The sequence below is a fragment of the Pollicipes pollicipes genome, unplaced genomic scaffold, assembly GCF_011947565.3.
Source record: "Pollicipes pollicipes isolate AB1234 unplaced genomic scaffold, Ppol_2.1 Scaffold_7261;HRSCAF=8764_pilon_pilon_pilon, whole genome shotgun sequence".
Lineage (NCBI taxonomy): Eukaryota > Metazoa > Arthropoda > Thecostraca > Pollicipedomorpha > Pollicipedidae > Pollicipes > Pollicipes pollicipes.
In genome coordinates this window covers 8,912,560-8,939,063 of record NW_023597054.1, presented here as the reverse complement: position 1 = coordinate 8,939,063, position 26,504 = coordinate 8,912,560, and the positions used below count along the sequence as shown (strand labels likewise).

The 26,504-nt window shown below is 51.8% G+C and overlaps 1 protein-coding gene across 1 annotated transcript; it reads right to left on the bottom strand.

Annotated features, from left to right (window-relative positions):
• Positions 1–1,174: 1,174 nt before the first annotated feature.
• Positions 1,175–24,589, bottom strand: dom (domino helicase). Its single transcript, XM_037235959.1, has 23 exons — positions 24,521–24,589; positions 21,078–21,239; positions 19,568–20,072; positions 17,889–17,981; positions 17,332–17,438; positions 13,604–14,123; positions 12,181–12,383; positions 11,682–11,813; positions 10,698–11,012; positions 9,874–10,454; positions 8,701–8,887; positions 8,018–8,154; positions 7,541–7,727; positions 6,537–7,062; positions 5,989–6,134; positions 5,492–5,653; positions 4,875–5,167; positions 4,488–4,690; positions 3,925–4,094; positions 3,010–3,206; positions 2,574–2,784; positions 2,154–2,366; positions 1,175–1,863 (listed from the first exon to the last, which is right to left on the bottom strand). The coding sequence occupies exons 2-23, from the start codon at positions 21,198–21,200 to the stop codon at positions 1,396–1,398; spliced, it is 5,679 nt and encodes a 1,892-aa protein (XP_037091854.1). The 5' UTR covers positions 21,201–21,239; positions 24,521–24,589; the 3' UTR covers positions 1,175–1,395.
• Positions 24,590–26,504: the final 1,915 nt, after the last annotated feature.

Below are 26,504 nucleotides of genomic sequence, written 5' to 3'. Positions count from 1 at the left end.
CCCCGCCACAGAGTGCGCCTAAGTCACCAGAATATTGCGCCTCTGCGGGGACGGTCCAGCTCATCAGATAGCACTGTCCCTGGGAATCGAAACCACGCCCTCCGGGCTGTCTGTCTTGCATTCCATGTCAGCAGATTCATCCCAGACCTCTTTGGTCGGAATCGCTTACTGACACCCAAACATGGAAACCTTGGGACCTTCGGGGCCCGACCTGGCTAATCTATCCCAGTAAGAACAAAACAATATTAGTTATAAAAGCATGCACCATACCTTTAAAATGCCGAACAAGCCAAACATTACAACTGTCGCACTTGGCACACAATCGAAACGCTACGGACTAAAATGTTATCATAACTGGAATCCCCACTTTCGCAAAATAATATATATATATATATATATATATATATATATATATATATATATATATATATATCCCGGCCAAGCCTTCGCCAATTTTTGTGCAACACAACCTCCCAAGTTTAATTAATCGGAACACGCTGAAACTCTTACTTGTCTAACCCTACAACTCTCTATGCGCGCCCAAGTATTTCCCACCAGATCATTGGACCCGACCGTGCTGATCGATCTACGCCGCCTGCCATTTCAGGGACCTAGGATTCTCCGCGGGGCCAAATGAGCTGCGAACCACCCCGAATTTCTCAAGGCCAACTGTCCATTCCCACCAACTGTGCCATGGACAATAGAACAATTCCTGAACATGCCCAAAACACAAACTTATGCACATTCTAGTCTTTCATAGTTCTCGGGATCATTTCAGGAACACATCTCTGTAACTCCCGTTTCAACCCCTCATATCCGCGTAGGACGCAGAATGAGCCAGTTCAGAGGGCTGGACAGCCGGCCCACGCAGTTTGGACGGGGGCGCGGAGGTCGGCGACTTGGACCAGCATGATCGATCCACGCATCGATCACGTGATGAATTTACCCCTCCCGCGCCCCGTAATGCGTCGCGTCCGGCGGGCGGGCCCAGTTTCAGCGTGCGCTCCGGGGCCTGCTGGCGTGCACGTCTGTCCAGGGGGGCGTGCCTGTGATGGTGCCACTCGCGGCGCCTCTCCCCCGCCCGCGCGTACCAGCAGCAGCCGCCGAGAGAGGACACCGAAACTGCACCCCCCGGGACAGACAGGAACACCAACAGGCCGCCGGACACAGGCTTTATTCGCATCAGTAGCACACGCGCGCACGCGCAACAATGACAGCACATGCAATGACAGCTCCAAAATGGAAGCCACCGGTATCACACTAAACGATGGATCCGCACTCCGCGCGGTGAATACGCAAATAATGCCTGAGAACTGGCAATAGTGGGAATTCATTTAGTTTTAAGACTTCGGCGGGCGCGGTGAGGGGGCGGATGAGGGGAGGGGGGGGGGAGCGCTAGTCCTCCACGACTCGCCGCGGCCGGCCCAGCGCGCGCCCGCGCCGGGCCTTGCGGCGCGGCGGCGTGGCCGAGCCGTTCTGGACGGGCGTCTCGGCGCCCTTGCGCACCGGCCGCTCGCCCGGCAGCAGCGGGTGGGTGTCCAGCGTCCACAGGTTAATGTCCACGGTGCTGCGCGAGCGCGTTTTGGGGCTGTCGAGGTGGTCGTCGATGCGGTGCAGCGTGACGCGACAGGCGGAGACGGCCGGTGGCGGGCGCACCTGGCTCGTCTCGTCGGCCACGTAAGTGAGCGACTCGGCGTCCGAGGGAGCCGAGTCCCGCTCCTGCTGCCGCATCGCCTGCTGGTGGTCCGCCTCCCACTCGCGCTTGCGTGCGTCGATCTCGGCGGCGACGCGCTCGGCCTCGCGCTGCCAGCCGTCGTCCGTCTCCTCCACAAAGGCGACCGCCCAGCGTTCGATCGGAGTCAGCTGACGGACGAACAGAGCGACGAGCCGTCAGCCGTCAGCCGTCAGCCGCAAGTCAGTGGCTGCCCGCGGCGGCAGCGGAACCCGCACCACATGTGGTCGCAATATGTACAACCCAACGAGACAATCCAGCGCGGAGTTAACCAACATTCCATCGCGTTAATTGTTAAGCGGACTCAGCGACCACAAGCGCCCGTTCAATGACATTGCGTACCGCTTCAGCAGCCCCCGTCCCAACACCTTGTGCACTGCCGACTGCGGCAGCGTCCGGCAGCGTTCGCTCGCGTACCCACCTGGCTGACCAGCTGTCGGACCTCCAGCTCTGCGCGCGACACGTCCGGCTCGACGTCGGCACCCTCCTCCAGCGGGATGTTCTCGTCGAACTCGGCCATCTGGGCGTCGGCCTCGGCGCGCGCCGTGCAGGCGGCGCGCGCGTCTGGTTCGTCCTCGGCGGCGGCCAGTGCCGTCTCGAACGCCACCTCGGCCGACACGGGCGGCAGAGGCACCTGGCGGCCAGCCGGTCAAAGTCGGCCGGCCAGGCGGGGCCGACACGATTTCCGCGCCCTTCTCGCCGGAACTGAGCCACGGCACCAGTTCTCCCATGCCACACGAGCCACACAGCTGACAAGTTGTCCTAGTATTATCCGACAGTCATAACATACATGAGAACATCAGAGACTGGCTGCATCAGCAGGTGGCATCCGTCACCTCACCTCGGCCTTGTCGGGCCTGCGCTTCGCCACCTCGGCCATGCGCTTGTTGGCGTCGTCCTCGCCCATGTCGACGTTGAACAGGTCCTGCAGCGTGCCCTTCTTGAAGAACGCCGTGGTGAAGTTGCCGCCCTCGATAGCTAGGTCGCCAAGCAGACGCTTCTGGTTGGCCTTCTTCACGATGTTCTCCTCGATCGTTTTGTCGCTCACCAACCTAGCAAAAAAAGGCATCTGTCAGATCGCGACCAAACATTCAGAACATCATCGACCAATTTAAAATCAGCGCTGTTTACATTGCACTTACTTTACACAACACTCGACCAGAAGAAGCGGTGTTTCACCTGGGACCAACAACCTGGCGCTGCCCGGGACGCTGACAGGCTATGCCTGCAGCTCGCGGTGCCGTCCAGACACCGTCGTCGGCGCCCGCGCGCCCCACCTGTAGATGTGCACGTCGCGCGTCTGGCCAATCCGGTGGCAGCGGTCCTGCGCCTGCGCGTCCATCGTCGGGTTCCAGTCCGAGTCGTAGAAGACCACCGTGTCGGCGCCCGTCAGGTTGACGCCTATGCCGCCCGAGCGCGTCGACAGAATGAAGCAGAAGATGCGTTTGTCCGCGTTGAACCGCTCCATAAGCGCCTGCCGACGGCGAACTGACCGTCAGCAGGACCGCGGGCACACGCTATCACGGCCGCAGGGGCAACACGCGAAACATTCGTCCCATTCAGGCGCTTCGATCAGCGTCCGGAGACACCGGCCTGAACATCTGCCATGGTATACAACGCACGTATAGCACAAAACAAAATATACCCGAGGGCCTCCCACAGATCCAACACTGCACGGGGCCTCAAGGTAGCAAATGAAGCCAACGTGCTGAGTTGACCATGTTTGATGCCGGTTTTTCAACATGATGCAATAAAACCTGTCAACAGATAAACGAGCGCCGAGAAGGGTAAAGGCCTGAATCCAATATCCCTAAATTGATGAGTGTGGCGATGCATGGCGATTCCGTTTCTTTGACATGGAGGAAAAACATTTGTAAGCCGCGTAACTATTCGACGCGGTATCTTTTAATTGTTCAACTGCCCAAAACAAGAGTAGCGATTCACGCGAATTCCGGCACGCATTCCGAGCGTATCGATATCGAGTAAGCTAACCATTCCCAAGTGTCTGTGTGGCGGGAGCCAGGCGCGCGAGTCGGCGCCGAGGACCGGCCCCATGGCGCGTCCGGCACCGCGTCCCGCCGTCACAGTCGGCTGCTGTGCCGCCGGTCGTCACCGGGCTCGGTCACGGAGCCACCGGCCCGGTAATTTACGGCGGGGTCGGTCCGCTCCGCACACCCTCTCCCCCCACACACCTGTCTCTGGTCCACTCGCGTCGTGCCGTCCAGTCGCAGGTAGATGTGGCCGTGGAAATTCAGGAACTGCTCCAGGATGTCGAGCATACGCGTCATTTGGGTGAAGATGAGCACTCGATGGCCTTCCGACTTCAGTTTGTGCAGCAGCAGGTCCATCACCTGAAGCTTGCCTGAAAAACCATGACCATTTGGGCACTATGCACTGATGTCCTTTTTCCAAGTAAGGCATGACTGGACATCAATTTGCAGTAGCACCGGCAGTGAAACACTGGCTTGAGAGGCACCAACAATTCCTACACATTTATAGTAGTCAACAAAAACCAAGAACTTAGGACAAAAAGGCGTCACCTTCCGCCGCGGAAACAGCGATGTTAAATATGTATAAATGTGGCAAGTCGCCTACTTGTATGGCATACAGTCAGCCACCCAAGAAACTAAGACATGCTGAACATTCACTCTGGGGCGCGAGGCACACCACACTGGGACCGGCAACGGGTTCACCGGGACCTGTGGCCGCGTCCGGACCGGCCAGACGGCGAGCTCGGCCCACCAGTGCAGCTTACCACAGTCGTACTGGATCAGCCGCCGCTCCGGGAACTGAGTGGTCATGGCACTGGCGATCCGGTGCAGCGTGAAGACACGCGGCGACAGTTCGACCACCAGCCGCAGTCGCCGCCGTCGCTCGGCCTCGATCCGCGACGGCGGCGGGTGGCTCACGTGCGGACGAATCTCCGGCGCCAACACGCCAGGCGTGTACACCACGTATCTGTTGGCGCGGGCGGGCGGCCATCGGGACAGGTCCACAGCACGGCCGGCGCGCGGCCGCCTCAAACCATCAGACAACGGAGAGTAATCACACCGACTCAGAGAATGTAGGTAAATGTAAGCTCATCACATCAGCGTGCAACTCACACCCTCCCGTGACCCTCCCGCCACCGAGCCACACTCACCTTCTGAGTATGTTGTCCATCTGCTGCAGCACGTCGTCGACGCTGGGCAGGAGGCGGCTGAGCGCGTCGGTGCGGTGCCAGTAGCGGCGCACGGCGCCGGCGGCCGTCTGCGGCGCACAGTGCGCCAGCCCATTCCAGACGGGCACGCGGCCGCCGGCGCCGTCCACCACGCGTACGGACTGCACCAGATCAGCGCCGTAAATGGGGCACGCCTCGCAGCGTCGCTTGTTGATCCGGTACAGTGTCAGCAGCTTCTCCTTCCGCATCATCTTGCGCTGCTCCTCCAGTGAGTTCTGCGCGACAGAGGATCCCGGCGGTAAGTCTACCAAGGAGTCGGGTTGGCGGCTTCCGCCGTGCCCATGACTGAAATGAGACAACAATGACTGGTCCTGATAGCATGGTCATGGCAAGGAAACGAGTTCCAGTAACATCTGTATCGAAGGCAGAAAGGCGACTGCTTTCATCACTTGCTTGTAAGATTTGAGCTTCAGTCATTTCAATATCTTTAAAGGCATGAAAAATAAACTGCTGAAGTGTATGGTCACAAAATGCGCGAGGTGTCCGCCTGAACGCGCGCACCGCCAACCCTATGCCATCACCATCACCCTGAAGCTCACTATTCGGAAGATGGAGTGTGGCTTGGTTTGCGGCAGCGCGGGCGCCGGCCGGCCGGGCGACGGCGGCGGCGTGGGCCGCGGCGACAGCAGGCTAGTGGGCTGCGGTGGCTGCGGCGGCATCGGACGCGAGGCAGGCGCCGACTGGGGCGACGCAGCGTTCACCTGTGATGCCACAGGCACCACATCAGGTCATGCACACGACAGCAGACAACATAAGGAAAGTCGGTACCGATATGTTCATTGGAGCAGAGGAGACACCAACATCAGCTATATGCAACTGTGTGGTTGCTACCAGCTGACAATGCCAAGAACAATCCAACGATATAGTGTCATCGGCGTGTCCGCGCAGTTCTAGAGGGTAGTACACCACGGGGCATGCACACCTGCTGGCCATGCGGGACCATCTAGCACCGCTGTAAAAGCGGCGCGGCCAGGCGACCGGTCGCGCCGCTGATCTTGAGTGCATGAAGCCTGGCTGGGACCGAGCGAGTACGCACCGCCGGCTGTGCGGGCACGCTGCTGACAAGCGCGTTGGAGGCGGTCGGCCGGGGCGCAGCGGCGGACGTCAGCCGGGCGAACGTCACGCTGGTGTTGGCCGGCAGGCCGCGCGCCGCAAGCATCGCCGCCAGCGACTGCGGGTCCACTGGGGACGGCGGCGAGGCGGCTGGCCAGTGGCACAGGCGGCGGTACAAGCAACACGTCGGACAGTGCACGCCAAGATGTTACGTACGCCTCCGGCGTTGACCAGCGACGCGGCTGTGCGGCGTGAAGCGGGCCTTTCTGCTCGGGAAACTACGAGCCGGCGCCCGAGAAACGAGACAACCCATTCGTCTATGACCTGCATGAATCACCGGTCGAAAACGCCACTCTGGTGGAAAAGGGCACCTCAGTGCAGCCACGGCCAGCTTTTGGGTCAACGACAGTGGGATCCCCATGTCACACTAACATGACAATATAAGTACCCTTTTGCCCACAAATATGCGCGTTGCTGACGGCAACAAGTCTGCGGTAGTGGTGAGGCGCGCCACGTCGCGCGGCGTCGTACCTGAAGCGGGCGTGGTGAGACGGGCGCCGTTGCCAAGCGCGCGCGTCTGGCCGAGCAGCGGTTTGCCGGGCTGCAGCAGCAGGCCGGCAGACGAGGTGGCCGGCACCAGACGCGGCCCCTGCGCCGTCTGCTGGATCTGCAGCGCCAGCGGACCGCCGCCGGCGCCGCTCAGCGACGACAGCGGGATCGTCTTCACCACGCCGCCCTGCACCACCTGTAGCGCGTAGCCGCGCAGCGAGGCCGGCGCCGGTGCGGTGGCGGCGGCCGGCGGCGCCAGCGGCCGCGGCGGAGCCGGCGTCGGCAACCGCGGGGGCGGCGCGGCCGACACGCCGCTCGTCGGCGGCGTGGCGCGCACGTGCAGTCGGATGCGGCCTGCCGGACAGCGAGGCGGTGGCGGCGGCCGCAAGTCCACCTCCTCGATCAGCCGGCTCGGCGCTTGGAAGCGGCGCGTCCGGTGCGCCGCGAACGCCGTCAGCGACAACTCAAGGTCGGCCAGCAGCAGATTCAGGAAGTTCAGATCCACGTGCTGCCGGCGGAGATCCCGGTGACGCGTAGCCGTTGGTAGGCTATTTGCGGGAACACATTCGCTTTCATTACGATCAGCCAATACAGGTCGCGCAGCCGACTGTACATGACAGCAGCCATGGCTCCACTGTGGCCGCATAGAGCAATGCTTGTACAATGTTCGGTCTTCCAAATCTATCGGTAGTGACATCGTCATCGTACCTGCCTCTCTCGATGACATCAAGTATCGGGTGAGCCGGGTCGGGCACATAGCACGATGACTGGCACTGACCCGTCAGCATGTAGCAGGCCTTTCTGCTCGGGCGACTACGAGCCGGCGCCCGAGAAACGAGACAAGCCATTCGTCTATGAGCTGCATGAACCACCATAGTCAACAACGCCACTCTGGTGGAAAAGGGCACCTCAATACGCAGCACATGTCTACAATCGGCTCAAACAGGGCACGTCCGTCAGACGGCCGCCGCCGTCTGTTACCCTACCTTGAACGGGTCGTATTGGAGAGCGCTCCACGCGCACGAGGCCGTGACGAACTCGATGCGCGCCATCCGGAACGGCGACACGATGGGCCGCGCCTCGAACATGTCTGGATGGTTGCAAACCTTGCGCAGCTGCATCAGGATGTTGATGACGCTCATGAAGTTACCCGTCGCCAAGGTTTCCTTGGTCCTGCGGGCAAAGCGAGCAGCGTGTTGACGCCAAGTGGGGAAAACACCTTGTAGGAAGGCAACGTCCACATTCGCCATGAGTACGCAAAGCCGGCAAGACCCTACCATGTCTGCACTGCTACCACTGATTTCGCACATCAACATTAGTGTCCCACCCAGGCTCAGGCAGAACTTCAAATGGCGCAAGTTGATCTAAACATTGGAAAGGTTTCAACCAGCCCTTCCCCACCCCAATCCAATATCCCACCATCAATGTCAGGTGATCTACAATGAACCCATGGCCATACGTACTTGGTGCGGCTCATGAACTCGTCGTAGAGGTAGCGCTGCCGCTTGGAGAGTCTGCACATGATGGCATGTTCATACTTCTTGGGCAGCTGCTTTTCCACCTCCGTCTTCAGCCGTCGCAGGAGGAACGGCCGCAGCACCTGGACAACGGCCGCGCTGCGTAAGTGGCCATCCGAGAACTTCTCCGTATCAGACATTCTCAGTCACATTGGACATGTCTGTTTGGCATCCGGAGCTTGTCAAACAGGAACCACGAGCAGAGCGCAACAGCGTTGTAAAATATCCCGAACTTTCTTGCTGACAATCCGTTGACCGACACAGCAGACGTCACCAACAGCTGATCACTTAAGCCGATCTGCAGAAACGACCGAATCTGGCGGCTGAACCATCGGCTGCAAGCAAGCAAGCAAACAGCTGTTCTTCCACATTCCTCCGCCGCCCTCACAGACCGTATTGCCAGCCTTTCTGCCCGTAAACCCACGCGCTGGTTGCCGGGAAACGAGACTGGCCTATTGATCTGCGAGGCGCCCGGACCGTCGCAGCCGTGAACGCTGCAAAACCTCTAGGCCACCTCACATTCCATGATTATCCGCTCCCGGGCAAGTTTACCACCAGGTCACATGCGGCCCGCCAGTCCAACTCGTCCCTCGCCTGATTACACGAGGAGTAGAGCGTCAGACACGGACCTTGTGCAGCCGCTTGATAATGCTCTCGTTGTACTCGGTGTTGCCCTCGATCATGCCTGACACCGGGTTGGAGAACCACTCCTTGAACTCGCGGTGCGAGGCGAACACGTGCGGCATGAGGAAGTGCATCAGCGACCACAGCTCCATCAGGTTATTCTGCAGCGGCGTGCCAGTCAGCAGGAGCCGTCTGTCAAAAAGACAGCGGCAGTCACCAAACCGCCCAGTCGTTCACCAAACAGCGCCCATGGCTCGGGAACGCCAGCGCATCCATGACGATACAACTGACTGATACTTTACAATTGACCCTCGACACCTGATGCTAGCAGGAGGGTACCGTTAGTGCAGTGGTTAACGCCTTTACGTAAACAGCCGCCCCCCCCCCCCCCTCCCCCCCCCCCCTCCTTTCCCGTAAGAGTGAGAGGCAGGCGACAACATATAGCCTCCGCACCTGAGTGCGTCGTAAAACCCCAAATGACGACGTTATCCCGAACACTTGCTTTTGTTAATCTTCTTTCGTAATATCCTTCGTGCCAACCGGGGGCGTCGTCTGACTGGGTTAAATAATCGCACACGACTGCGGAGTGCGTGCCAGATCACAGCATTTTGCGTTGGGCTCTTGGGTACAACATTCCACTGGCTGTACGGATAGGCGCCGCACAGCACATCTGCACATGGCACACACTACTGCGGACCTATCCAACTCTCCCCGGGACTGATACGTGATGGGTGTACAGAGGGTGGTTTATGATAGGTTTATGATACGGGACGAGACCGAGCCATCGGACAGTCATTGCGCCCAACAGCCCCTTCCAATGCAACGTCCGTGGACCCATGACTCGGACATTCGTTGGCGTTAATCTCGTGGCGAGAACATTGGTAGACAAGCCTGCTATCACTTCCTTATCTGGCAGCAGCATGGCGGGCCGCGACATATAACGTCCGTTCACACCAGCCCAACTGACTGCAGAATCCGCAGCGGATTGTGCAGCTGGTAGGCGAGATGTCAACAAGCCGACATACAGTGGCGTTTGAACGCGCTCTGATGGAGGTGGGGTCAAATTAACTCCCCAAAGTTTCTACCGGAATGAATTTCGAAAATGGCGTCCATGCTAGTCCACGCTTCTCACGTGCATGAACACGCTGCGTCGCCCAACTGGGGCATTCCATCCTCACCTTTGTGATTGGAAGTTGAGCAGCAGCTGCCACCGTTGTGACTTGAAGTTCTTGATATTCTGAGCCTCATCCAAGATCAGGTACTTCCACTTTTTCCTTCTGAAGGCGCCATGGTCCTGAAGCACCAACTTGTACGACGTGATGCACACGTGGAAGAAGTTCTGCTTCGTCCAGCCAGTTCGCTTCATGCGGCGCTCCTTCTGCGTACCGTAGTACGTGAGGATCTTGAAGGCAGGACACCACTTCTTCAGCTCCATCTCCCAGTTGAGCAGCACCGAGGTGGGTACGATGATTAGATGCGGTCCCCAAATGCCCTTCTCGCAGGCGAGGTGAGCCAGCAGCGCGATCGTCTGGATCGTCTTGCCCAGACCCATCTCGTCCGCCAAAATGCCGTTCAGCTTCTTCTCGAACATGGTCGACAGCCACTCGAGGCCCACGTGCTGGTACTCGCGCAGCGAGTGCTTGAGCAGGAACGGCACCGGCGTCTTGACGGTGGTCGAGGAGAGCGTGTAGCCTTTGGGCTGGAACGTCTCGGCAAGCGCCGCCACGTCGGTGATCTCGGCCGGCCCGGACAGGCCTGCCTGCCGAAACCGAACACCGAGTCAGGACACCGCCATGCCAAGCGCCGACAGCGACGGGACCAGCCAGCCCATGCATCCTCCTACTTCGGAGTCATGCGGCGCGAGGCACGCAGTCCTGGCGTTTACGAAACCCCACGAGCTTCAGGTCACGTTGAACTTAAAACACTTCATCGTTCGTGCATGTGCTGTCAGTGATCTACCATGTTGCTTCAATCATGTAATAACCATGTACAGATAGCGTACCTTCGTGGCGTCTCCCGCGTCGCTGGCGTTCACGTCGAGCAACGATTTCAGCCCGATCTCCATCTCGGTTTCTTCTTCTTCTTCTTCTTCTTCTTCCTCTTCCTCCTCCTGCTCCTCCTCCTCTTCATCTTCTTCGTCCTCCGTCTGTTCCTCCACGTCGTCCTCGTCCACCGTACCCTCGTCGTCGTCCTCGTCTCCCGTAGCATTTTCGTCGTCGCCGTCGTTCTCAGACTCGTTCTGGGATTCGCTACCGGCCGCAGTCGAGCCACCGACGTACTTTTTCATGAGCTCATTCAGAGGCATCTCACCTTCATCCTGAAAAACGCGCAGCTCAATTCATAAACCGACTGGAAGAAATGACGGCTTTCTCTGCCCCAGCTATTGGGCCTGAAAAACTACATATACAGCAGTGGCAGGTTTACAGGGCAAATCAGGTGCACGGCAATTACCAACCGTTATTATGGGAATATTTACAACCGGACCCAGGATAACACCATCTTAATTCATGGCCAGCTTCAAACAACTTGAACTTTTTAGCTAACATGTCCACATTTTCCAATTATTCTTGACTGACTCTACCATAATTCCACTCGACTTCACAGCATTGTCATGACATGTCATTGGGGCTTTACGACGCACTCAGCTGCTGAGGCTATATGGCGTCGCCCGCCTCTCACCCTGGCAGGAAGGGCGGGCACCGCGGGGAATCTAAACCCGCACCTCTGGTTTCCCAGACGCGTATTGGTTAACGCAGATGCATTAACCACACCACTACCGGCATCCCCGATTTCACAGCATTCACGATTCAAAGGGGTGTGTTTCTGGGCCTCACCAGCACCCATCAGCCCCTGACACCCCGCTGGACGGCACAACACTGGCGGCAGCGGCGGCTCACCTGCAGGGTGTGTTTCTGGGCTTCACCAGCACCCATCAACCCCTGACAACCCGCTGGATGGCACAACACTGGCGGCAGCGGCGGCTCACCTGCAGCTGGTTGATCTCCTTGGCGTGGTCCTCGTGCTGCTCGGTGCCCTCCTGTTCGGCGATGGTCGCCTCGTCGTCGCTGCCCGCGCCAGACTCCGCCTCGAAGTCGTCGTCCGAGTTCACGGCCGAGTCCTGACCGGCACCGAACGGTGAGTTAGGCAACGCAGAACACGAACGAGCCACCCCGCTGCACGAGGTCTGAAATATTCTCAGAGAGCGAGTGCTTCCATGCAGGGGACAAATGATATTTTAAGTTACCAGTGGGTGTGATGAATGACAAAACCACTCAATTTCGATGCGAAGCTTTTAGGAATGGCACTGATGCGGCAAAGTATGCCACGGTGCTGCTCTTTACCGTTCGGGCAAAACTTCTTACCATTATAGTGTGGCACACACTTTATACACAGGCTTAAGTTTCCAAGACATGCTCACCAGTGCTTTTTCCGAACGATCTATTAGCGCGGCTGTGCATCGCGGCTATCCGCATCATACTCCGTACCTTCGCGCTGGCGGCGTCGAGGTCGCAGTGGCGGTTCTCCAGGTAGCCGGCCGGCAGCTGGTCCAGCACGGCGTCCAGCGACAGCTGCGACTCGCGCTGGAGCGCGCTCACCTCGGCCGTCGTGTCCTGCTGCTGCAGGTGCCGCTCGGCCAGAGCGATCGTCTCCTCATCGTCCTCCGAGCTCGAGTGCGGCTCAAACTCGTCTGTGGCGGCGCGCCGGGTGCGCGTCAAACTCTGTGCAACATGGCCCACTGCCACATCGGCAGGGCAAGCGCGATAGGGAACAGATGCTCACCTCGAAATGTGTTATGGCAACACAGTCACGTTGGCAGTTCACTTGTGTGTTGAGAAGAGGGGGTGGGGGAACGGAAAGCGCGGAATTACACACGTCCAAGTCTCAGTAAGACAAACTACCATTGCTTGCCTTCACATTCTGTTATCTAAGATCTCGGACCAGTAGAGTGTTAAAATCGTCTCCACAGAATATGACATCGCCGTAGGTGCCAAAAACGGTGTCATTTTCATCTCAACCCTAGAAACTCAACAGATTTTCAGAACATGTGATTAAACATGCACCACACCCCATACTGAATACATTTCAAAGTAACAGGAGAAAGCAAGGCATGATAATGCAAAGGTCAAGTCTTGATCACCAAATACTAACAGCGTAACCCCAAACCAACACATTGGGGCTACGATGTACTGGATGCAATACAATCCCTTGTTAAAAAAGAGTGTCAGAAAGCCCACTAATACCAGCACCACCAGTGGCACCAATGTCACAATGCACATCTGACATATGTGCCATACACTTCACTTCTCTTCACACTTCTCTGGAGTAGGCACACAGTGATACATTCATATCCATGCTACCACAAGGTCAATTTTACCTATCACCAAACCTCTGAGTTATAACACAGGCTGGTGGTAGTAAGTCCCAGAAATGGTAACCACACATGCGAGTGACTCAGTAACAATGTCCATCACTGGAGGTTAAGGGCAGATCTAGGTAATATGATGAGCCACAGCGGCATATGACGGCAGCGATTCGGCGGCCACGGCCACGTCACCCACAGGCAGCCCCCACCCAATTAATGCCTGGCTATTACAGCCACCTCACCAGATCCCAGGACTTTATCAAGATTAATCTTTCTGGGTGGGCACAAGAAGAGTTTACCCAATCTGTTTGATTCCCTGGAAATGTTGCTCTATCTAGAACCCAGCTGTTCATTTCACTGCAATGCTGTGAAGCATGCCAAAAGAACAGTGCAGAAAAACAATCAATCATACAATTATTCATCTGGAGCTCTGTAACTTGTCTGGCAATGGCCTTAAGACGTGCTGCACGCACCTGAACACACACACATACACAATGATCCTCTCGCCTGGTGGTGCTTATGGCCCGGCCGGAACCAGGGCTTACCGTCCAGCTGGGCGCCGGCATCGGGCGCCAGCCCGGACGAGGAGGCGCGGCTGGGCTGCGCGCTTGTCTGCTGCAGAGCCTCCACCAACTTCTCACTGTACTTCTCTGTCTGATTGACGATATAGTTGAGGTGCTGGTCCAGCGCCTTCTTCCGCTTCTCGTCCAGCCGCGCCGTGATTTTGAACTCAACCAGCTTCTCAGCGTTGGTCCAGAACGTCCGCACCTCGCGCGCCACAAACGCCGCCACACGGCGTAGGTCGCGCTCCTGGTCCTTGACAGCCCGCTCAGCCTGAGCGGCCTTGTCCTGATGATACTTCTGCACCATGCGCGCGCACTTGCGCGCCGCCGCCTTCTTCCACTTGCGCTCCTGCGCGAAGTCGGCCGCCAACCACTGCATCTCCTCCAGGAGGTAGTCCCAGTGGGCCTTGACCCGCTTGGGCTCGGCCACTTTGGGTAAGCGCTTCTCAGACCAGATGCCCTGCTTCCTGAGGTCGCTGATCCGCTGCATCACCTGCGCCTCCTGGAACAGCAGTGATCCAATGTCAATGGGCTGCACCAGCTGCAATGAACAATAACACACCAGGTACTGCATGGTAATCAGTCAGTTGTAAGTCAGCACTTGTAACTGACCATCACAGCAGTCAGCTGAAATGAGTTCTTGTGGTTTAATCTGCCAATGTGTGGCTATGATGAGCTTGCAGTTAAAGGGCACATCAATGGCACATGGTTATGTGGCACCCATAATGCATGGCTTTCCATTCCACTTTCCCACCTGTTTTGCAAGCCAGCACTTATAGCAGCTGATCTCCAATGTTCTTACTGGATGTTGGTGTCATTGCAAAAAAATGCACTGCTCACTTTCTTGCAATGACACCAGCAACATCAACTAAGCATGGGAGGCAACTGCTACAAATGCTCACTATTGGGATAGGATGCCTTAACAAGATACACATACAATGGGGACACAAATACAAAATATGTGACAATGATACTAATACAAACACAGCACTAAAACAAACACTTTCGGCAATAAACATGGCTATAAAACACCCATCGCATCTTACCACAGTATCTGAAATTTGAATTTGGCTCTTGGGGGAGAGAACAAAAAAATTAAAATCACAGCTTGTAGTGAGACCAATACAACCTCAACGAATCTACACCGCATTCACAGCTGGCACTTAAGGACATTCTTTGGCAGCAGATGACAGTAAACACCATGCTCTAGTTGGTTTCAGTGATTGGCAAAGACCATTAGAAATTGGCTGCTTGCAATTATTAAATTTTCTAGCTTCCTAAGTAACTCTGATAGAAAGTGGTTTATATCAATAATCCTATTGTAAAGTGTCAGTCCCAATAAAGGCTGATAGAAGCACACGCTTAAAATGTTGTGCACTTATTGCACCATTCCGCGGAACACATGATGGTAAGTTTATGATCGAAATGTCTAAAAGCCACAGTATAAATAGGCTGCATCTGGGGCATGGTAGTTGGCGCAGCTACATTCTTGCCAATGTATGCTCTTCCTCACCCAGAGGAAAGATTCTGGGGCAACGCGATGCCCGCCTAGGCTTTTGCTGACTTAGGCGCGCCTAATTTGCGAACAAATGTGCAGTTCCATCTATAGTTGGACAGGATGCCAGCCTCTCCCCAACTTTGATAAAAAACTTGGCCGTAGTCAGGGACAGCATGGTTTGCACCATTTGTACGGGATAAAAGATTTCACTGCCCACCCCTCCACAAAGTTATGTACAAAACTACACCACCTGGGACGTCAGGCTGCTGCGTGATCAGGGCCGGGAGGCCAATGCACCAGGGGCGGAGGAATTATTTTCGCCTCACAGAGCAATCCAGCTGCATAAAGCTAGCATCACTACACCTACTCACCGGCGTTGAGTCTGATACAATACTTTTCTCAGCGTATGATACTGAGCTAAATCGATATATTGTCCTCATTCACACTGCCAGCCAGTCGCGCTATCAGCTCCTCGTGCGGCTCCTCCAAAACAAGGTTGGTAGGCTACATAAATGGCCCGCACGCAACAGCAGTATTCAACGACAGAGCCGCTGTCGGTTATTAATTGGTTCCAATATTGCTTTTTAGTAACTTCTTGATTTTGAAAAAAAAAATTTGATTGGCAAAACCTGGCTCAAATAAAAGTCAGATCTCAAAACGTCAATAATTGTATAAATACACCAGCTAAAGTTATGCTCGGCGGAGAGCAAGGAACAACGCTTTAACTTAATACTTCGGTCATGATTGTGGCGACGCTCTGTAGATCAATAGGAAAAATTCCATGCTTTCGTTTAATGGCCATTTTTGCATTTTCATCACGTATTCAGCTTGGATTTATTGGTGGAGAATATGCCTCCTCTCCAATGCTAAATCCTACCCAAGAGTCGGAGATTCGCGGAGCCGTTGTTTTCCGCATGCCCAAATGAGTGGGATGGTGTTTGACATCATCATTATACATTTTGTACAATACCCATTTTTGATAGTTTCAAATGCAACTTCAATAGAAATTCTATTTAAAAAGAATGAAAAACTATTCATTCATCAATATATAACTAATTCACTCCATATTTACAGGTACATGTAACCGTGACATGAAATTATTTCGTATCAGTTTCTCCTGTGTTACAATGATTTCTACGTGCAATCCAGACACGCTGCATCATGCGGTGTACGAGATATTGTCCGCGCTTCTCCCTGGTCCGTCAAGAGACGTTGTTGTTTTGGGTGCGTGCTCGGGCCCGGTGTATGAGCGCATCGGTGTCATTGAACAGCATGTGGGTGAGCAGCAACAGACCTGGGCACTGAACACATTGTAGGGAAAGATTATGTGTGATATGGTTAAGACATTCGGCTACAACACGCTAGCAGTATCGCTCATTCAGTTGTGAGTGTCGCGCGTGATGCCGACGAAGTTGGAGGAACAGCTTGCCTCCATCTGACGTCGCTCACAGAGCACAATTTTTTTACATTCTTTCCAGTGTATATTTGTGGAAAACATAATGTCTTGGGACACCAAGAAACACCTAAGTTTGAGACACTGTCCTACCACACATTTCAGACACAACATGGCTCAAAAAAGTGAATCATTTGTTTTCATTGTCAATTTTACAGGCCATCTATTTCCATAGCCCTCTCCTATCACTCAAATATAAATAAAAACAATTACATGAGGCATCATCTGTAGGTACAATTATATGCTAGTGGTTATATGCTTATACCTAGCAGTATAGCTTTATAACTACAGGCTATATGCCATGCCTGGGAAAAGATAATCTACCACTCCCTCACTTTCTAACCAGACACCTTAATTCCATGGCTTAAGGAACATGCTCCTCCCCTGTCCTCTGAAGACAACAATTATCTTGTTTATGTGTATGATAGGCATGTGCTTGTGCCTGTTCATATTGCTTATGCATATGTTTGTAGTGTGCAAGAACAACAATTTGGAAGCCACAACTTTTCCATGCTAGAAGTGAGATCATGAAAACTGGTGTTTCTGAACACCACAGCTTTGCTTCTGAGGGGGCTACAATGCATCTTAACAGCTCAGAAGTCACAAACAACAGCTGCTTAAACCTGAGGGGCTCCTTTGAGACCCACAGAGGCACACTCACTGAGGCACACTGGACTAAGGTGGCAGGCCCCACCATATTCCCCATTATCTGTTGTGCCTGCCTTACAATGGTGGCCAGTGAGTGCTGCCCACCCATACCTGTTTTGCCTTCTCCACCATGTGCTCAGTGCTGGGTGGATCCGACAGGGAATGTGACGAGGAGCCCGAGCCTGGCGGCCGGCCGGGACCGCGCGGTGCCACCGAGCCTGTCAAACGACGTTCGGTCAAACGAGACACCACCCCCTCGAGACATCTGGCACGAGCCATGCACTGACACCCTCAGTGCCAACATCCACTGGCTCACAATCAACATGCGGAGGTGGGCTCTAATAGCCCCCATCCCCCCTCCCCCCCACATGAACAAACACCAGGAGGGCACAATGGACAATTGTGGTTCATCTGAGATTCATTGACAACAGATATGCCCTAAAAATATATGCTGACACACCCAGATGCATTAAGCCTTACACACATATTGCTACACATATTTTAATGCTTAAAATAGCACTGAAGCTCAGAATATTTCAATGGTTACTCACATAACACAAAATGATTAATGCATGCACTATTTGCACCAGTGCATACTCATTTATTGTTGAATACTCATTTCATAACACATGACAGTCCATGCTGTCATGCATGGATCACAAGCATACCTGAACCCAAGAGCATGGGATTCAGCTTGTCTTTAACAGCAGATAACTGGCAACTTCCAAACACAATTCCATGCTGTCTTCCAAGCTTCTTCCCTACAAGAGGGAAATGTCAAGCACTTTGCACACTGTCAGTCCCAAAAGCACATTGTCATTTGGCAAGCAGTGAAGCAGTGGGAGGTGCAGAGGTTGTCAGTGTTAAACAGTTAGTGAAAATGGGTTACGATTCACATAGTTTCAATCATATTGTATCTCAAAATGACTGTGATCTGCCACCAAATATGGGACTGACTCCATTGCACACCTTCAAAAGGACAGCATGACATAGGGTTTGCTGAGCTTATAAGATCATGAACTTGCACAAGGCACTACAATGAACCACTGGAATGCACAGATGGCTTTGATTAAAGTTAAGGTGATATTGACATTTGCAACTTTCCTGTTGTTTTTACATATTGTAATTACACAGTCTGTAAGCTTGATGATGATAATATTAATTAATTAGCATAGTAAATAATGATATTAATAATGATGATAAGCCTCATGAACTTGTGGTGATCTGATAACAAGAAACCATCCTTTTCTTGTCAGCACCCACTGAACATGCAAGTACCTTCCCCATCACCATTTTCATAATAATGGATCCAGTAACTGACTTTACACTTGAAACCATACAGATGAGTTAGCAGCTGAAAAATATTGGCATGTAGCTGAACAAAAAGGGCCTTTCATCTCTCTTGATCCTAGGACCACCTTCTTGTTAATTATCAAGTGAGGTTAGGTGGCTGTAAGTTGACATATGACCTCCCATTTAGATATACAAGGTAATCCCTTTGGGTCTCCCTTTGGAGTTGCCATGGAAACAGCAAATTTTGCCCCATTTCCCCCATCCATTTTTTTCATTATGATGAAGGTGTGAGATCATGTGTGATGAAGGGAATATTTCATATACACAATTTTCACAGATATCTACAGTGTCACGGAGTCACCCAAAAGTTGAGCATGGAAGGCACCTGCTGTAAACATAACAATTTACTTTCTGGAACAAAGCTTACAATTTTTAAGATTCTATAAGGTTGTGTGAGCTTCTGTCATAGCCCGCTTCGCTCATGCAACTGACACACACAACAGACATGCACACTAAACCTGTCACACATTGGAGAAGCAGGCTTGGAATTTGTATCCTAACAAAGATAGGATCCTAGCTGGGACCCTAATCATCAATACAATCATTACATTATCTTCCCTAAAGTAGTATTCCACCCTATTCATTAATGCCTCATTCTGACTGTCACCATTCTAATGAACCAAACAGGGAAGATGTTGACCATACATATAGCTAACCATTCAGCAAATCAGATTGCACGACTGTTTAGTTTAAGTTGCATCATCTAGCACTCTTCAGCACACAATATAAATCCTTGGTTTCCTTATCTCATGTGCCCAAATCTGATACCTTCAAGAGAACACATGACTTCAAATGGCCTACAAAAGTTTAAGTGCCCCAGTCATCTTAAAACACATCCTGGGACACAGAATCTGTCTGCTTTGTTCCACAGCCATCTTTGCCATATGAAGTCCACATGGCAAGCCTTTCAATGCTGCCACCACAGCTTTTGCACCCTTAAAAATAACAAAGCCACAAACAGCACACCAAGCCCATGTTGCAAGCCACAACTTACCTTTCAAATGAGCCAGTTTGGAGATCGGGCTTGGGAGTGTGGTGGACACAGCTACTGGAGTGCCACCAGTCACTGGAACTTTCACCTCTGGTCCATCCTCATCATCTGAGTCCAGAAGCATGCGCTTCTTGTAATTGAGGTATTGCAGTGGTGGCCGCTTCTGCCATGCTGGATACTCCATTATGTTGCCACCATCCTCCAGATAATATAGCTCGGAAGTGAGCTCCTCGTGCAGCTCACGGAGGCTCGCCAACTTGTCCAGTTTGTAATCAAGCACATTCTGCCGCTTTAGGGTTACTTCGTCACTACTGGAAAGGCGCTCCTCCAACTTGATCTTTTTGCGAGGCTGCTGGGGACTTCGTGCAAGCACTTTGCTGGGAGTGTTGTACAGCGGTGATGCAGCACCACTGACTGCAGCAGGTCGACCCAGAACAGATGGCGAACGGGAGACTAGGCGTCCAGCACTGGCTGATGACACCCGGTGCAATAAACCACCGGCAGGTGACTGAAACACACCACGCCAGGCCAGTAACAAGATAGCCTGGCTGGTGTTTTGCTAGGTATTAGATATTCTGTCCTGCCAGGTAGACCTGGCAGTGCCTGAGGTTGAACAGGTACCTAACAGTTGGCCAATGTCCAACAAATTATGACCAGATTCTCCTTGCCACCTAATTCACTGGGCAGTGGACCATGGTAGCCTGCATGATGTACTTATTTTTCTATAAATCTGATTTCTGCTTTGCAGGGAAGATGCAGGTGCTGATTATTCCAGGAACAGATGTTTACTAATGAAATCACAAATATGACATCAACATCTGAAATAATGCATTGTATCAACCAAATTGCCTGTCCTGATGGCTCAGTTGGTAAGAGCATCTGCTTTCTGATCCACCCACCCACAGCAGGGTGGGTTTTAGTCACTTTAAATGCCCACTATTGGCCCTTGACAGTTATGCCTGCAGACTGGCAGCAGCCACATTCAAGGCCAGTTAAAATGAGAGGGCTGGGTGGACTGTGCTGACCACTGTGCCATGTTAAATTTTGTCACCAAACTCTGCTATTGCCAAGAGTTGCATGATTGGATGGAAGGTGTCAGAGCCCATACAACTAGCACAGCTTAGTGTGAGCTCTGATCCCAAAAATATGTGTATTTAAAATGTTCATAACAAGTCCTTTAAAAATAATCAGTTGAATCCCAAAGTTTTTTTTCTGGGTGTGATGGAACCCATCTGAAACCAATGTTTTTCTGGGTAAGATGGAAGCATCTGTGACCAGTTTTCCTGGGTAAGAAAGGCACTGCCTGTGGCCAAACCTGAGGGAAAGTTCAGGGCTAAACAAGTTGTTTAAACTTCAAAACATACAAAGAAATTGACATGAGCACAGACCATGAATAAAACTTCCATTGGGCATGGTTTTGCGCTTGGAACTTCATGAACCAAGCCAGCATCATCCACGATGACAAAGTTTACCTCAGATGTAAAAGTTCAGGGCAATGTAGCCTGCAACATACCTGTGACAGCGTCACCTGCTGCAGTGGGCTTGTGATCACAAACTGTTGACCACCAGCGGACGCCAATGGGGATGCCGAGGTCAGGGGCAGACCCCGCCGACCTACATCAGCTGGATCATTCATTGCCCATCATTTCAACAACTCAGTGCTGCAGCAGCATTCCTGGAAAAGTTCACCGCAGCCTTTAGCTGACACTTGCAAATGACAACAGCTGATCAAAAATCTGGTGAAAAGCATGTGACAGGGAGAGGGGGGAGACTACAAACATCATATATGGGGGAAATCTTACATGTCTGAAACCAAAATACTATGGTCCCCAAAATAACCAGCACATGTTATTAAGCTTCTGGACATGCACAAAACTTCATCCCTTTGAGGGGCCACAGTCCCTAATATTGAGCACACTCTCCCTCAAATGTCCATCCTCCAATGAAGAGGAAGCTCAGAAGAAATCCAGACACTCTCTCCCATACACAAACAGGCAACAAGACCTTTTCCCCTGACTCATGGATTTTTAAAAATCATTCCCTACAAATACTCATATGACATCAAGATCCCCTATTTTTGTGTCTGACAAACAGGGGCATCACTTAAGATACTTTTAACATATGATTTGACCAGCATTTTGTTAACATTGGGGGTGGGGTCCTGAGACCCTTCCTCTCCCCAATGGTGACCTGAGTCTCGCAAGGCTCCTTTGAGCCCTCTAATGCATGTGAGCAGAGGGAATACAGGGCCTAATTGAGGCAATTATCCTCTTATCAGTGTATTAGGGAGTGGGTACCTGAACACAGCATCATGTCGATTTTGCACCAAATGGTCTCCTGTAGGTACCTAATGCCTTAATCATGTTACCTCATTCATATGTTGGACCAGTCTGCAAATGTCTCATGTGTTTGCAAATGACGATACCTGGATTGGGATAACAAATGACTGCAATATGCAGCAGCTTTTAAGAGTACAGTGTGGCCCAGCCATAGGGTTCAATCATACTTTTCCCAATAGTGGCAAATCTTTTTATAGCATATGTATGGCTGTGGCACAGTGTTGGTGTACTTTGCTACCTAACAGTAGAAAAAATCATTGTACACCATTTGTGGTGTTTAAGGTGGAACATATCATAAATAATCTCAAAACAGGTAGAATCATGCTCCTACCTACAAATTTTAATAAATACGATAGTGAGCTCCCAAGCGATGCACGCACAGCACCACCTTGACTCCCCAGCGTCGTTTACGCGTTGTTGCGTGATTACAACATTTCTGCGTATCAAGAACTATAAAAAATGTACAGGACCAAGGTAACAATAATAATGCAATGAAAATTGTTTCTTATCGCATTTAGATATGTTTATGAAACACACAGGCTGGAATAGTCCAAAACATATCCTAAACTAGCCCAACCCAACTTAACCTAACCTAACCCAATGCAACCTAACCTAACCTAACCTAACCTAACCTAACCTACCTAACCTAACCTAACCTAGCCTAGCCTAGCCTAGCCTAGCCTAGCCTAGCCTAGCCTAGCCTAGCCTAGCCTAGCCTAGCCTAGCCTAGCCTAGCCTAGCCTAGCCTAGCCTAACCCAACCTAACCTAACCTAACCAAGAATAGACCAGAACCTAAGCCAAGCTAACCTAACCTAACCTAACCCAACCCAACCCAACCCAACCCAACCCAACCCAACCCAACCCAACCCAACCCAACCCAACCCAACCCAACCCAACCCAACCCAACCCAACCCAACCCAACCCAACCCAACCCAACCCAACCCACAGAACTGAACTGAACTGAACCAAACCTAACCTAACCTCCCCACTCTATATCCCCTTCAACCCAGCATCCCATTGGCATCCATGTTCCATGCCATATGTAGGTGCTGTATAATGAGCTTTTATTTAGCCGCTATGTTCTCATTTTGCTTTACATTCCCACCAAAGCCCCTGCAACCCATCGTCCCATTGGCGTCGAGGATCAAATTTCATGGATTCTTGTTACCTTGGCCCTGTGCATTTTTATGGTTCTTGATGCTGCTTGATGCACAGTAATGTTGAGACCATGCGCAGTTATGGCGCCAGTGTCACAGCTGCTGTGTGTGTGCAGTGCGCAGGAGCTCGCCATCGTAATTATGAAAAATTTGAAGGTAAGAGCATGAATCTACCTGTTTTGTGATTATTTACAATATGTCCTGCCTTAAACACAACAAATGGTGTACAACTAATTTTTCTAATGTTAGGTAGGGAAGTACACCCTGACCTGTCTCACTTATGACCATTGACAGGTGCACTCACCAGTGGCCCCCCTGTGCAGATTAACCAAGATACTGTTCTCCAACTTGCACACCATTTTAAGTTTCTCACAAAAAGGCAGCTCATATCAATTTGAATTGTAGTCATTCCTGCACAGACAAATAACTTCAGATATATAAAATATTCCATTTCTTCACTTCTAAATTAAGGGCAACTCAAGTGCTCCAAAACCAGGAAGAAATCATATTTCAAGACAAATTAGATCAATCTTTTTGGCTGAGACCCCAAACTGATTTTGAAAAGTCATACCAATTGATACATCAACATCTCTCAGCACAACTGCCATGGTCAGAGCAGATAACATAAGTCTTCAAATTTTGGACCAGCAGTGTGTCCAGTCAAACATTTTGGATAGTCCATCCAGTACGGCACTGACTAGAATTAAAAATATGTCGCACTGAAAGTCTTGGCATCTGGGAACCAATTCACCATGAACATGCCTGCTCTTGGTAAGTGTAAGTGGTAGGCTGCAGGTTTTTTATTTTAAGGCTTCTGTTGTTGCTTTCTTTTTCCAGTCCTTCAACATTTTCAATGTTCTCAACATGCAATGCTTCAAAACAAATGTATATAAAACCCTGAACTATAATTGGCAAACATGTCTTGAAGGTGAAAACCACCAGAAATACATCAGTGTGATAGAAAAAATATATACACCCTGGCCTATCAAGAAAATATTTAAGTCTATGGATGCTTAAGCATGAAAAATAACAACCATCCAGCAAACAATCATCTAAGCTTCAACGCAGAGCGCCGGAAAAAATAGCCAGCACGCTTCCCCAACGTCTGAACCAATGCTATAATAAAACCGCGGTGGTCAGTCACCGGGAACAATCACTCGCGAACACCGATTTTTTGCCACCCGCAAACATTCACGCGATGGTTCATACAAACATGCCGAACTTCAACACATGCGAATATGGCTCGGCCATCTTAGCGTCGCATGAGGGCACCGTGAGTCATCACCAGACAGCTGTTAGCCCGGGGACAGCGATACGTCACTCTTACTTACCCCACGGCACAAGTAAGTACTTTTGTTGCTCAGCGGATATGCCGCAGCCAAGCATAAATAATTGTAAGGGAGAAATCAGAATCTTAATATCAAAATCACGCATGTGAGGTGCGCCCCCACCCTCTCACCTATTCACTGTCGTGGATAGGCATGGCCGCCAACGACTCACGCCTTGCAGATGGCAGCACTGAGCGGAAACGGATTTATGGTATTTACCCACTGTCAAATTTTAAAATGTTTTGATAAGCCATATTCTGTTTTTCTCAAAAAACTAGTTCCTATCAAGGAATGACATAACATCTGTTTAAACTTTCAAATTTTCCTAGTTTGGAAAATGTCCAACTTACTGGTCCCTAACCGTATTTATACCACGCCATCGCTTGAAGATGCTAGATTGTAGTGTGCCGGCACAGGAGTGGCGTCGGGGGCGTGGGTGTGGGGAGCGTTTGGTGAATGGAGAGGGTGCGGATATGTGAACTGGCGCCCAATTTTCGAATTGAGGTTGTGCTCAGTCTGATTTTGCACTACATTAAAAATAAATGCCAATTTACGTAGCCCATCAGCCATTTTCCTCAAGATGCCTTATCTTTTTCGTCCGCTGATCGGCCGCCGCCTTTCATCACGAAGGCAGACCTGCCGGTGGGCAAACGCTGCGCGGCCGAGGGAGACTGCAATTCCGGGCGTCGAGGCTGTTGTTGCTACGACTTGCGAGCGAACATGTTCAAACCATATTGCATAGTCGATCGGTCCAATAAGGGGTCTCATTATTGTTGAATGAAGTGGGTCGAAGTGAGCTACAAAACGACACCATCCTACGTTTACCTGAGGTCGTTCATTTTTTTTCAAACTGAGGTAGTAAATACATCAAAGGCTCGAACATGCCCGTCCGCCGCCTCGAGAGCATTGACAGCGATGACCCAGGTTGCAGCTTCTGGCCACTGCGAATGCACAATATGGCGGACGCCGTGTTAACCTGTCTTCTGGACGGATAATTAGTCACGGAGACACGAAAGATAGATGCTTTTTCTTTACTCTTCCAGTTCCGCCACCGGATTCCAGCACTGCCTCGTAATGCTTTGACACGCGCCCGGGTGGCCCGCTAGATACCCTTCACTCGGGTGCGGGGGGGAAGGGGGGTTCAATTTGACCCTTTCCTGAGATCTCGGGGACTAAGAAAGCTAAAGGTACCAAATTTACAGGGTGTGTTGACCCTTAAGTGATCTCACTTAGGTCAAAGTTTCAGGTTCCTAGGTCATGACCTTCGGGTCAAACAAGGTCAGGTTTCAGGTTGGCCTCTTATAAAGTGCCCCCGGAACTTAGATAACCGTTTCTAAGCAGAAGGTCACGTGCTTATTTAAGGTCAGTGACTTTGTTTGACCTTTTTTTGTTTACTTTTGACTCATTTTACATGGCAGTTTCAAGCTTCCGATTTTGTTTTCGCCTGAAATGCTGCGACAACTCTGAGCAAGTCTGTTGGAAAGCAGCTAGCAAAATGAAGGCGCATGAAAAATCTGTCGTACTGTGAGACATCGATTCACTTTCAAAATTCTCACCAGCCTATATCCAGGCCGTGTTTTGGCATCTGTCTTGTAGAGGCAGTTGGCTCCCCAATGACCCAAAATGCCTACCCGCTTGTGAAATTTCGCCTCCCCAGGAAGGACAATGTCAAAATGGATGAATAACCTTAGGACGCTGAATAACCTTATTTACCGCATGACATAGATGAGTCGAAAAGGCAAGATTATGCACAGTGAGAACAGCCCTAAAGGCATATCTAGCATAGCAGCCATGACATTTGAACAAAGAGCGATAACAACCTCCATCTCTATCCCCTCCTCCCCCCCCCCCCCCCCGGTCATCAGGCTTGCTTTCCAGAATAAGTTCCTGAACAAGTGCGTCCTGAGCTTAGCCCCTCACTTTTTAAAACGTTCCTACGCCTATGTCGGAGAGTAATTTTGAGGGGGACTGATTGCTAAAAATTACGAAACTCGCCCTCAAAATATGACAGCAAACCGGCTTCTCTCAGAAAAAGATCCACTTCTGCAACAATTGGGGAGGGGGAGCTGTGGCTCGCCCACATGCCGGGTGGGCTGGATGATGCCTGTAAGCCTC

Bases quoted from the DNA above. Each gene is read 5' to 3' on its own strand.
- dom (XM_037235959.1), bottom strand. From the start codon at position 21,200: ATGAATGATCCAGCTGATGTAGGTCGGCGGGGTCTGCCCCTGACCTCG. The intron at 17,982-19,567 runs GTAAGTTGTGGC...TCCCTCTTGTAG, and splicing joins CAAACTGGCTCATTTGAAAG to GGAAGAAGCTTGGAAGACAG. The intron at 3,207-3,924 runs GTGTGTGGGGGG...CGCCGTCGGCAG, and splicing joins CGCGAGTGGACCAGAGACAG to GCGCTTATGGAGCGGTTCAA.